The sequence below is a fragment of the Chinchilla lanigera genome, unplaced genomic scaffold (genome assembly GCF_000276665.1).
Source record: "Chinchilla lanigera isolate Chin_1 unplaced genomic scaffold, ChiLan1.0 scaffold00150, whole genome shotgun sequence".
Lineage (NCBI taxonomy): Eukaryota > Metazoa > Chordata > Mammalia > Rodentia > Chinchillidae > Chinchilla > Chinchilla lanigera.
Window position 1 is genome coordinate 38,563 of NW_004955551.1, and position 12,695 is coordinate 51,257.

Sequence of the window (12,695 nt, forward strand, 5' to 3'; positions counted from 1 at the left end):
AAAATTGAAGTGAAATTTGTGTGCGTAGTTTCCTTTAAAAGTAGGTGACTAGCTGGGTGTGGTGGTGCACACCTGTAATCCCAGCACTTTGGGAGGTTGAGGCAGGAGTGCAAATTCAAGCCCAGCTGTAACAATTTAGTGAGACCCTGTCTCAAAATAAAAAAGGGCTGAGGATGTAGTTCAGTGCAAAGGCCCTGGGTTCAAACTGTTAAAAAAAAAAAAAGGACTAGGTGAACTACTGGTTGATCAGAGATTTGAGGACAGAGGTCCAATCAGAAATCTGAAAGCCCTGGGGACTGGATGACTGCCTTTGGCTTTTTGTCCCAGATGAACCTTGATTCCAAGAGGCTAGTTTTCCCTACTTTTCCTTTTAAAACTCTGATCTGATCTTAATTTTGATAGTTAACTAGCATCCTATGGTATAAGTAGATGGGGCTGGTTATCCATATGCGGTCCAAGTCAGCAAATACTGCCAAATGCTCACAATGTGTAAGCATTTACTGGTTCTATAAAGAGACTCAAAAGGTGAAAAGGACATATTTCAGGTCTCTACATAGAGAAGGTAGGCATTCATCTAAATAACTAGCCTTGCCTCACACTTTTCACTTGACTTTGGCAACAGACCAAACTCCCGGTGGCTCAGTTTCCTCTATAAACAATGGCGGCAACAATGTCTTTAGAGAGTACCTACCTTGTAGGACTAGGCTAGGAATCAAGGTTGCGGGTATAGTAATGGGGTGGGTACTAGAGAAAGGGTCTGTGGCAAGACTGAGGAAGTGGTCTCACTAGACTTTATAATAGTTTGGAGCTGCACTAAATCTCCTATAGGGATCCTCCTACATAAACATGGCATCGGGGAAGGGGTGCTTCCTTTTTTACTAAGAAGACCATGTTAGAGCCAGACATGGTGGCTCAGGTCTGTAATCCCAGCTACTGAGAAGGTACAGGCAGGAGGACTGCACATTTGAGGTGATCCTGGGTAATATGAGATCCTCTTTAAAGAAATAACAAGGGCTGGGGATGTAGTTCACTGGTACAGTGCCCCTGGGTTAAATCCCTAAAATACGAGAAAGAGAGAGAGAGAGAGAGAGAGAGAGAGAGAGAGAGAGAGAGAGAGACAGACAGAGACACAGACAGACACAGAGACACTCACAGAGAAAAATGAAAAGACCATGTTAAACTGCTATAGTGCCAAGAACTTGGAGACCATGTGTGCCTGTGACCATCAGTAGGCAAGAGTGTTTCAGCTTGAATCTCTGAACTTGCAGTGGAAAACTGATGTAAACCAGCTGACCCTGTAAGTTTGTTGTGGAGCTGAGTGTCTAGATGTCCCTATATGTAACAATCACCTGGCAATACCAGGGAGGCACTTCCTAGCAGACTAAGATCAACCAGTTCATCTTGAAACCAAAGGCTACAAAGATTCATGTTGTTTGGATGTCATTTTTCCCCAGAGTGTGGTACTTTTATAACTCTTCACAGATGTCATTAGTTCAGATGGTACTTGGGCTTTAATATGGTTTATCAAGTCCAAAATTTATGTTGGTGTTTAATCCCCATTATGCAGCATTAAGAGAGTGGAAACTTAACCTGACTCCCAGAACCAGGGAACACATGCTCCATGTCTCCTGACTCTCATCACATGACGTTGTGTACCATTTCAGGATTCTGTAAGAGATATCTCTAGATGTGGTCCCTTAACTTTGGACTTCTACAACAGTAAGCCAAAATAAATTCTTTTAATTAAAACTTACCCAGTCTAGGGAAATGTGTTATTGGCAATAGGAAATGGATTAATACTGTATAGATGAGCAAAAAAATTTTAAACTGTGCTAACATTAAAGAAAACCATTATTAAACCAACAAAGAAGGATAGGTGGTCTACTGCATAGCATCTTGTTTAGTATCAAATTTGGTAAGTACTGGCTGGGGTCCATTGATGAAGAGACTTCCAGGACAGGGAATATTAACTAGAAGCCTCATGCTTCCAACCCACTTTCAGCTCCCATTGTCTTGTCTTGGAATTCCTCTGAATCTGACATCAGTTCTTCCTCTCTGTTTGCAGAGTCCTTTGTGCATTTCTCTTCAATGGCTCTTATTCCATCATGGGAGGAGTTTGTCTGCCAGTTTGCTTTCCTTCCTAGTGGTGAGCTCCCTGGGAAATTGCCTTCCTAACCTATGAAGAAGAGAATAACAGAAAGATAGGTCTCTTTCCAACTGCTTCCTGAAGATCTGCAAATTGACAGGTGAGCAAATGATGAAAACCCCACCTCCCACAGAGCCAACATGATTATTCAGGCAGAAGGAATTCATATTTTAGGAAGAAGATAGGTTGTAGCTATAACAAATTTCTATTTACAAGGAATCCCATCCTGCATCTATATCCTTGAGAGATACAGGAGCTCACAGAAGAATGAGATTCCCTGTGTGTTATGCATTTCTGGTTCAGCTGATCCTGGGTGCAATGAGAAGTCAGTGCTTGTCTCTGGCATAGTCTCATTCCTCTCATCGTCACCTGTACCTCCATTTGGGTTTCTGCTCTTTCTCTCAGCTGGCTGTCAATGATTCTCTAGTTACTGATACTTAACAGACTATTTTACCTTTGAAGCAAGCTCATATTTCACGAGCACTGAGTTGTTAGTGTAGTTAACTGTATCTTTTTTTTTTTTTTTTTTCGTACCAGGAATCAAACTCAGGACCTTGCGCTTGCCAGGCAGACACTTAGGCCACTGAGCTATAACCCCAGCCCCTGCAGTTAACTGTATGTATAATGGTGGAATTATGGACTGGAATGAAAACCCTGTTGTCTTACTCATTTCGTCAACTGCCTCATTCGCCTCCTCACAAGTTCATTCTGGCAGCCAAACACAACAGTCATACCAGTCACAACAGTCACAAATTGTGCCGGCTGGCCCGAGCTGCACAGAAATTAAGTGCACAGATTCTGAGTCAGCTGCTAGTTTCAAATCCCAGGTCTTTTATTATTAGTTATGTGTGACCTTAGGAAAATAATAAAACTTCTTTATCTGTAAAATAGAGCTATGTTCCCTATCTCATTCGGATGTTGTGTTCAATGAGATAGTCAATGTAAAACAAATAGCATAGGGCCTGGCCCAGTGTTGGGGTTAAGTAAATGCTAGCCATTGTTGTTTCATTCTGGCACTGGAATGCTCTCGTTTCCTCATAGACGCAGATACTTGACACATAACCATTTACTTTGTAGCCAGGATGCATTACCTGTAGTGAATAGAGAACCAGATAGGCGAACATCTATTTGCTGAATGACCAGCAGGATTCACTTCTCTCTGGGTCTGTTTCACATTACTAAAGTGAGGGAGACAGGCAGAGGTTTCCAAGGTTGCAAATTCAAATGTTCGTAAGGCCAGACAGGTAAAATCACTGGTAACTTTCACTGGGTGTAAGACAGTAGAGAGTGGTGGTGATTATGGTTAATTCCAGAGCTTTGCCATTCAATGTAGGCTATTGACCGGAAGGAATGGCAAAACCCTAGTTTGTTAAAAATAACAGATACAGGTCTGCATTTTAACCAGAATCTGTTTTCTTATAAATGTCGCAGGATTTGTAAGCACAGGAAATCTGACCAGGTTGTTATGGAGCATGAGCCACTTAAAACTATTCAAATTATTTAATTTTTAAATGTCAACCAAATACACTTTGATCGGATCGGGCCCTCGTGTGCTGACAAGTGACCACTGTAGTTGGTGGGCTCTAAGATGCTGCCAGCTTTAAGAGTCTCTCTTTCCGAACGGCTCTGGGTATGTGGTATGTAGCAAAGACCAAGCCTGGGTGGCTTAGAACAATACTTCCGGGAATGAAAGATGCCCCAAAAGGTATCTGCTCAGCTTCCTGCCTTCTGTAACTTCACACAGGTAAAGTGAGGCCCGGGGAGACCCACTGACCCAAACCTAGACAACAGGAACTGGTGGTGTTGGATGCATCCACCAGGAAAGTAGACAACCCTGGGTTGTTAGAATCCAGCTGCGAAGGCCTGGAAAGTTTATATTCTCCAATGAATAATAATTGTTCTCTGTTTCTCTCAGCACCTCCCTGCTACTTCCTGGCAGCCCTGGGGACAGAAAGTTTCCTCCTTTTGGACAGAGAAAGCCCAGAGTTGGCTTCAGGACGGATATCCGGCCCGGAGGACGCAGGAGTGCAGCAGGCAAAGGCCTCATTGTTCCCTGGGGCCAAGCGGCCCCGCCCCCGGCCCAAAGAACAGGAGTGCAGACCCCAGGTAACAGGAGAGCGCCCATTCCGCAGGACGACGGTTTTCGGAGAAAGCAAGAGAGCTGAGCTGGATCTAGATCTGGAGTCTGATGTTCTGAGCGTAACAGTGGAAGAATCTAAGAGCCCCAAGATAAATATAAGTCCAGAATTTGAACACATTTCCATGCCGGGTCGCGCTGGCCTGGCTGTTCCTAATTAACATTCTACATTGCAGGCTCAGGCTATCCCGCCCGAGTTTTTATAACTCAGTCTGAGCGAGTGCAGCTGAAACGAAGACTGTTGGCTTGCGGGGCCCGCGTGCAGCAAGACGGTTTACTAGCACGGCGCGGCGCTTCCCACGCTCAGATCCCCGCGGAGGCGCGATCCACGGAGACCGCCGCCGGCTGGGGGCGCTCGGGCCGCGCCTACACTGGGGCGACTCGCGGAGCCCTTCCCGCCTTCCGGGCGAACAAAGTGCAGCTCTGTGCGCGACTTGGCACGTGTGCGTGCGAGACAGCAGGCAGTGGCCAGGCGGGCGGGCGGGCGAACCCCGGCTCCGGCGCCCAGCGGCTCGCTCGTGGGCCCGTTGGCCCTGGGTGCGCAGCGGACTGACGGTTCTCCTGCCCGAGCGCCCCGGGACCCCACGGCTCCCGCCCCGCTCCCGCCCGGTCGGGGCGCTTCGCCTACCGCCGCCGTGGCCTGAGGACTCGGTGTTCCCGGCTCTGGGCAAGGCTGGCAAGGGGCGAGCGGACCCGCACCCCGGGACCGGAGGCTCTCGCTGGGCTGGAGTGCTTTTGACTCGCCCGCCGGCCTGGCGGCGGCCACCTCCGCTCTCGGCGCCGCGCAGGGCGTGTCTCCCGCTCCCTCAGCCGTGGGCCCGCCGGACTCCTAGACCGCCCCGCTCACCCCGCCCTGGCGCACCGAGGACTACGACTCCCAGCAGGCCCCGCGCCACTTGCGCCGAGGCGGGAGGTGCGTCCGGGCCTGCGCCTGCGCACTGCGGCGGCCCGAGCCTGCGAGTACCACACCCCCGGGAGGGACGGAGGGGAGGTTGAAGCATCCGAGGCATTAAAGCATCCGAGGGAGCCGGAGGGGAGGAGAATGGAGTGACAGAGACACGCGGAGGGTGGGGGGTGGGGGGAGAGTGTTGAGGGAGGGGGGAGGGGGGACACAGAGGGAGGAAGAAGCGGCGGCGGCGGCTTCTCTGTGCAGAGGGGGAAAACTCGAGGGCTCGGAGCAGGAATAATGCGGTAGGCGAGGCGGGCTGCTGGCTCCCGGCTCTGGCAGCAGCGGCGGCGGCCCGAGCAGCGGCAGCACCCAGGCGCTGACAGCCCGGCCGGCCGGCTCCCTCGCTGACCGCGGACTGTCAATGGAGCTGGAAAACATCGTGGCCAACACGGTCTTGCTGAAAGCCCGGGAAGGTAAGCGGCGGGGCCGGTGCGTGCCTGGCGCAGTCGCCGGGCCGCGGTGCGGAGTCGGCGGCGCGTGGGCTGGGGCCGCGCGGGATGCCCGCGGCGAGTCGGTCGCGTCGGGACAGCTCGGAGAGGCTGCGGGGCTCCTGCCTTGGGCAGAGCAGCCTGCAGGGATTAGGATGCTAAAATATCCCCTAGTTTCCAGCTCTCACCCTACAGATCGTGCCATCTCGGCAACTGTTAAAAGGTCAGTTGGAAGAGCATTCTTTCAGGCAGAGAAGGGCAAACGCGCAAATAAGAAAGCTTTCCGAGTCGGCCCGGGATGGTTGGTTCTGTGAGTGCGAGTGGTGTGTGGATGGTGGGAGGGGGTGTTGGAATTAGCAGAAGCCAAGTCTGCTTGCGCAGGCTGAGTTGATAGAGAGTATTGCTGGAAACCATCCGCTGGGAATGTGTCTTAGGGAAATCCCGTCGGGTGGAAGGAATCCTTTTAAAGGCAAAGTAAGATGTTAAGGAATTAGCCAGTTCGGAGTCCTACAAGTCACCTAGAAAGTAATTTAGGATTTCAGATGCGGTTATGATTTTTTTCTGGGATGGGGTGGGGGCAGATACGGAACTGTTTAGTTTTGTCTCAGTTAAGGAAGGTAAGTGTGCCGGTGCTTTACGCGTTTCGGATGCGAATGATCAGATTTCCTGCAGTTAGCTAGCAGGAAGTGTCATCTAAATGGAGTGGGTAAGATCTTAAGTCATACCTATAAGTACGTATATTACTCTTTCTTGAGATGAAAAAGAGAGAAAAGAAGTGGCCCTGAAACTTAACTGCTTTCTGAAAGGATTGTGCTGTGTGTGTATAAACATGCATATTTAGGAATACCTGGAATTTATGTAACATCTCTTTTGCCAAGATTTGGGTTCTGGTGTGCAGCTTTTTTATAAAAAGGGAAGTGGTTTTTCCCTTTCCTGGGAGGAGGTTTTATTTGATACCCAAGGTAGAAGGCAAACTAAGTAAGGTCTTGCCTTTAGAGGGATCCTTAGTAAGCAACCCATGAAAATGCCGTACCTACTTCTTAATATTTTCATTCACCCACTTTGATGAATGAAGGAAGGATTTCTGGCCAGCAATAAAACGATTCATGTTTATCCAGCCATTCCATCACCTTGTGGCTCGGTACAGGCTGTGCGGCTAGGTGATGCACACAACCCACCCTGGGCTGGGGTTCAGCAACTCACCCGGGTGTTCAGGTCACACTTCTATGGTTGCTCGTCCCTCTAAAGCAGCTCTAATGTACCCACCCGGGAGGTTTACTTTGAAATCCCTGAGGGAAGCAGTGCTTTGAAAATACTGAGCAGAGTTTAAAATATGCACATCCATCTCTCTGCAATTCCTCTTCACTCAGCTTTGGTATGAAGATTTCTAGAGGAGACTGTCACTTGGTGACTTCAGACTAAAGCCTGAGAGATCTCTCTTTTTTTCTTCTCTCTCTTCTCTTCTTCCTTCCTTCCTTCCTTCCTTCCTTCCTTCCTTCCTTCCTTCCTTCCTTTCTTCCTTCCTTCTTCTCCCCCACTCTGGCATTTTTAGTGAACTAGATCAAAGTGGGGGCTATTGAGCTCTCCTCTGGGCTGGATAGGACAGCGCTGGAGGGAAGAAGGGAAGAAAGCCCCCTGCCTGCAGCCTTTGCAGCCAGCCACCTAGTGGTGGGACACAGTTGTACATGGCAGGGTCACAGGGGTGGGAAAGTTTTTATCCTCCCTCCATTCTAAAATTCTTTCTCAGGCAAATCTCTGGATATGATGGTGCTGGAGGCCTTGTAAGTTTCCCGGGTTCCTCTTGTTGCCCAGAAAATCCGCTCCCCAACTTTGCTGTGCTAGATGTTTGTTTGCCTGGAGGGATACTTTCCTCTTCCCTTAGCATTTGGTTATTTCTTTTAAAATGTTTTCCCTTGCAAGTACTAACCAGGCTTGACCCTGTTTAGCCTCCAAGATCAGACAAGATCAGGAGCATTCAGGGTGCTATGGCTGTGGATGTATCATGTACAGTTACAAATTCCGTATGATGAATGTGATCATTATGTATATCTAAGATGTACTGACAAATTTAACTAAAATAAAATAAAATGTTTTCCTTAGAGTAGGCAAAGTTTTATCAGGTAGTCTCCTCTCCAGTTGTTCTTCCCGGTTGTTTTGCTAAAATGAATTTACTGGCTGATCTTTTTGTTTGTCAGGTTAAGAAATAGGCTATTCCAGAGACTTAGGGAGGGGAGCAGCAGGTTGGAAGTGTGTTTGGAATGACAGGCTCCCAGGGGACAGAATTACAGTGATTAGAAGTGCTCAAGAATGTGCCCTCTGCTTTTTTCCTTTTAAAGTATTTTTCAGTTTCTTTTCATGGTGAGAAATAGCTCTCGAAGATGCCTTAGAAGTGGTGAGGTCTTCGCCTGTAAGGAAGTAGGAGCAGACTGACATATGAGGAAGAAATTATCATTTATGTGGCAGCCACATTTTCAATTTGCATTTCCCCTGTTTTTTTCTGTTATGTCTAGAGAGAATCCACAATTTTAAAGGCTTCTGTTTAGAAAAGCTAGGCTTTTATTTGAAATTTATGTCAATATTTCTTAATTACTGTGGAAGATTTAAGAAATAAAAACCTTTTGTTTTTCTCTTTTCTGTTCTCTACTTGAAGTCATTCTATTAAATATAGTAATTGTCCCAATAACCATCCTATGTAAATATGAAAAAATGAACATTTCAGCCAAGTTAGTGAACTAGGTAATGTAAATTTTATAGTACATAAGATAATGTGTTATTAAAAATGATTAAAAACACTTCTTAAGCTGAACATGGTGGCACACACCTGTAATCCTAGCGCTTGGGAGGCTGACATAGGAGGCTGAGCAAGTTTGAGGCCAACCTGGACTACATAGTGAGACTCTGTCTCAAAAAACAAAACAAACCCCACACCAAACAAAACAAAAAAACAACCAAACAAATAAAAACACTTTTTAAAAGATGCTTATGAATAGCTATAGATGAAAAATACAGTGGGCAAATGTGAAAATTAATTTGGTTCATTTAGCAAAATACATTGTAAACAATTTAAACTGTGACTTTCAAGTAAAACTTACATTTGTCCCAAACAATAAAGAGACAGACCTTGAAGAAAGGCAGGCATACTTCATGAATGCTGTAATTTGATGTCAATGGCTAACTTTGAGATCTATCTTTTGATATTACTGAGTATTCTTAAAGGCAGATGACTTGTAAATTCATTATGTATTCAAATTCATATCATAATGAAACAAGTATGAAGTAGAAAACATCAATAGAGCAATGAAATACAAAGCCTGTAAGTGGACTAGGGTAAAAGGGATTCACTGTAAATACTTAGAAAGTATACCAAGCAAGTTGTATTTTATTTTACTTTGTTTTTTTTCTGGTACCGGGGATTGAACTCATGACCTTGCGCTTGCCGGGCAGGCGCTGTGCTGCTGAGCTAAATCCCCAGCCTCCACAAGTTGTATTTTAGTCACAATTTTTGAAATAAGAAAAGATAGCCAGGTGTGGTAGCACATGACTGTAAGCCCAGAACTCAGAGGCTGAGGCAGGAGGATTACCACAAGTTCAAGACGAGCCTGGACTACATAGCAGCTACTGGACTCTGTCTCAAAACAAAAAACCAAACAAACAGTGAAGTACTAAGTTCAAAAATTTGAACCAACTGAAAGTTATTTAGTGGGCTGTTTATTTGTTCTGATCTTAGGAGAAAACATCAACGTGAGCACTCTGAGGAGTCTCAGATTACTCTTCTAAGAAATGGTTAAGGAAGAAAGAAGTTGAGACTGAACTCATGCCAATTTATGGAAATGAACTAAGTGATTAAGCATTTAATGAAAAAGAGATCCAGACTCATTCTTCTATCTATTTACATTTCAGAATCTCAGAAAATTGGCAGGCAAGCTAGTGTTGAAATAATGGTAGTGAGAAAGAGTGTTTGCAGAATGCCTTTTATGTGTCTTTTTTGGGTTTTCTATTGCAGTAAGAGTTTTTGCTTTTTCTCACCAACTAGATCTGTTGTCTCAGTACTGAGTGAGCAGTAGTGAGAAGAAATTTTGCAAGCACCCACCTTTCCTTTCTTCTTAGGCCAGCAGTTGCCATATCTGATCAATGAAGACGTCAGAAGGAGTATTGATCACATTTTCCTGAGCTTGAGCCTAGCAAGCACTGACAGAGAAATTAGGAACATAATGACTTTGCCATTTGTCACAATTGCCAAAACCCAGCCTGTACAAGAATCATTTTCTCGGCTAACTCTGTGACTTGTTGGCCTGGATATTCCTGATGATCAAGGTTAGGAACGTGGGGGAATGTGAAGCTGGGGGCCAGAGGGGAGGTAAGGGAGGGCAGCAGGAGGGAGTGTACCAGCATCTGACCCTGGGAGGGGCAGGCTCTGCCTAGGGCAGACAGATCTGGCATTCCACAGCAGGGCCCAAGCCAGAGCCTACCCCATCTCTTCCCTTGCACCTCCAGTGATGCTGAAACTGCAACGTGGCTGTATTAAGTTATGAGAAGGTGAGGATATCTGAAGCTCATAGCCCTCTCACTGCTCTGCGGATGCAGGCTTATTCCTTCAATCTTAAAGTATAGGAGAACAACAGCTTTCATCCTTAAAAAGGCTCCTCAGCTTGTATGAAAGCAGCCTGGCCCATGAAACACTATGCTGTTAAATGAAACTGCCTTTTATTTATTTATTTTTTTAAGTTTCCTTTTCAGTACTGACAACTTGGAGGGAGGGAAACCAAAAACAGTGTTTCCAGAAGGCCTTGCTTTCTTAAAGAAAGTTTTCAAATGATGATTGCAGTTAATCTAGCTGTCTGTTTTTATAATCATCAGATAAATGCCCATAAGACTCTCATCTTTCAGTAGCTTAGCTGCTTCTTGTCAGATTGTGAACTCTAAGGAACATGAGTCTTCCAGTGCCCAAACTAATCCTTCTTTAAATTATGTCTTCGGAAGCTGTAACTCTTGTAGTGGCTTGCTAAATGATACCCTTTGGGTCTGTGCTAAAGACTTCAAGAATGCCCAAGTGAATTTCAGCAACAGTCTCAATATATGACAAATTCACCTTCACCAAGAGCTACTCAGCTCATTCCTAGCAGTTCTCAATATTTTTTGAAGCCATTCAGGTCTGTGGGCAATATTTAAAGTTAATGTTGTCAATATACTTGTGAAGCTAAGGCTATTATGAGACCTAGGTAGTTTTGAAATAAAAATATTTTATGGCTGCAGAATAAAAGTTTTATGGTTGTTATTGCCCACAGATTATCCTATTCAGAAGTGAAACTTGACAAAGCAACAAGAAAGGTGACACATTGAGCACATCAGGAGTGTTTTCAGTCTGTCTTCAGTCCCCATCCCTTATATCCAAGTAGCATAGAGAAGACAGTGGGCCTTAAGATAGGATTTTAAATGATTAAAATGGATTATGGCGGAAAGGAATGGGGGTGATTTCTACTAACGTGTCTTGCTATACTTCAGTGAAAATTTGTATTTAAAAACATCCTACATATTGGCAAGATTTACTTTTTTTTTGACAAGATTTACTTTTGGAGGGTTAAGACAATTTTATTCCTTTTACTACCATCCAAACACTGGAGGAAGCAGTCCATTTTGTATAAATCATGCTCCTTTTTAAAGAGAAAGCAGTTACTTCCTGACTAGACCCTCCCCCACCCCTGTTTCTCATTTCAAGGAAACCATTCACGAATTGTCTTCTGAAACACAAGGGTAAAATTCACTTATTCATTCATGTATCATTTGACTGTTTAAGGATACTGGGTGACATTTTGGATGTCAGCCTTGGATAAAAGCAGCAAGAGATGGGTTAAAAGGTGCAATTAGCACCTGCTGGGCAAGCACAAGGTCCTAAATTTGATTCCCCTTACCAAAAAATAAAAAAAAGCAATTAAGCCAGGCATGGTAGTGAATGCCTGTAATCTCAGCATTCTGGGAGGCTGAGGTAGGATCACAAGTTTAAACCCAGCCTGCTCAGTTTAGCAACGTAGTAAGATCCTCTCTCTCTCTGGTTTTTTTTTTTTTTTTTTTTGGTACTAGGAATCAAACTCAGGACCTCTTGAATTTCCTGTCTCTTTAAAAAAAAATTAAAAAGTGGTTGAAGATATAGCTCAGTGTGAAAGTCCTGGCTTCAGTCCTCATTTTGGGGTAAAGAGATGCAATTAGGTACTTGGGCAGAGTATGGTAGTACATATCTGTAATCCTAGCTACTCAGGAGGCTGAGGCAGGAGAATTGCAAGTTCAAGGTAACCTGGACAACTTAACAGGACTCTGTTTAAAAAGGGCTGGGGATGTAACTCAGTGGTAGAGTATTTGCCTTGTGTGTGAGGTCTTGGGTTCAATTTCCAGTAAGAAATGGGTGGAGGGGATTAAAGAAGGAGAAGGGAAGAGAGATGCATAGTTGGGCAACACCATTATCTCTTAGGTTGGTTTTTTTTTTTTTGTGGTGATGCTGGGATCAAACTCAGGACCTTCTGCATATTGGACAAGTATTCTACCACTGAGCCACCCTCCCCTGTCCTTTCTTAGGTTTTTAAATTGGTAAACTGGATATGAGTAGAACTGGGTCTTTTCTCCCCTAAGAGGTAAGGCTGACTGCTGTAAACTTCATAGCTGGACACAATATATTCATTCTGCCATGCCTAGAATTTGGACAGTGACCGATATGTGATTTAGGGATTATTAAAAGTCATACTTGAGGGATGGACCTGAATCTGGAAGACAACTTCTAATTTTCTCAAGGAGATTGTAGGAAAGTCAGTTCCTACAAATGGAAGCCAGTAAAAATGATGGAAGGAAGGCTTTTTCGCTGAGGAAGGAAGAAATCCATGAGGAGACGTGGTATGCAGTGGAACCTTCCTGGCAGAGCTTTGGTGCCTTTCCATAGCAAAGGCCTGGGCAGTTTAATAGGCTACAGTTCTAGACTAGAGAGGGTAGAAGCTGCCTTCCTTTTGGCTTTTTTTTCCCTTTCTTTTTGGTGGTGCTGGGGATCGAACC

The 12,695-nt window shown here is 45.2% G+C and overlaps 1 protein-coding gene and 1 long non-coding RNA gene across 2 annotated transcripts in view; one reads left to right on the plus strand and one right to left on the minus strand.

The window, feature by feature from the left end:
* Positions 1-1,722: 1,722 nt before the first annotated feature.
* LOC106147389 lies at positions 1,723-4,994 on the minus strand. Its single transcript, XR_001232274.1, has 2 exons — positions 4,912-4,994; positions 1,723-2,176 (listed from the first exon to the last, which is right to left on the minus strand). It is a non-coding gene; the product is annotated as an uncharacterized LOC106147389 (long non-coding RNA).
* Positions 4,995-5,355: 361 nt separating this feature from the next.
* The window catches only part of Grk5 (G protein-coupled receptor kinase 5), a 211,201-nt gene continuing 203,861 nt past the window's right edge, over positions 5,356-12,695 (plus strand). Inside the window, exon 1 of the mRNA XM_005412155.2 lies at positions 5,356-5,645. Within this exon, the coding sequence (XP_005412212.1) occupies positions 5,594-5,645 (52 nt within the window). The 5' untranslated portion in view covers positions 5,356-5,593. The remainder of the gene's footprint in view (positions 5,646-12,695) is intronic.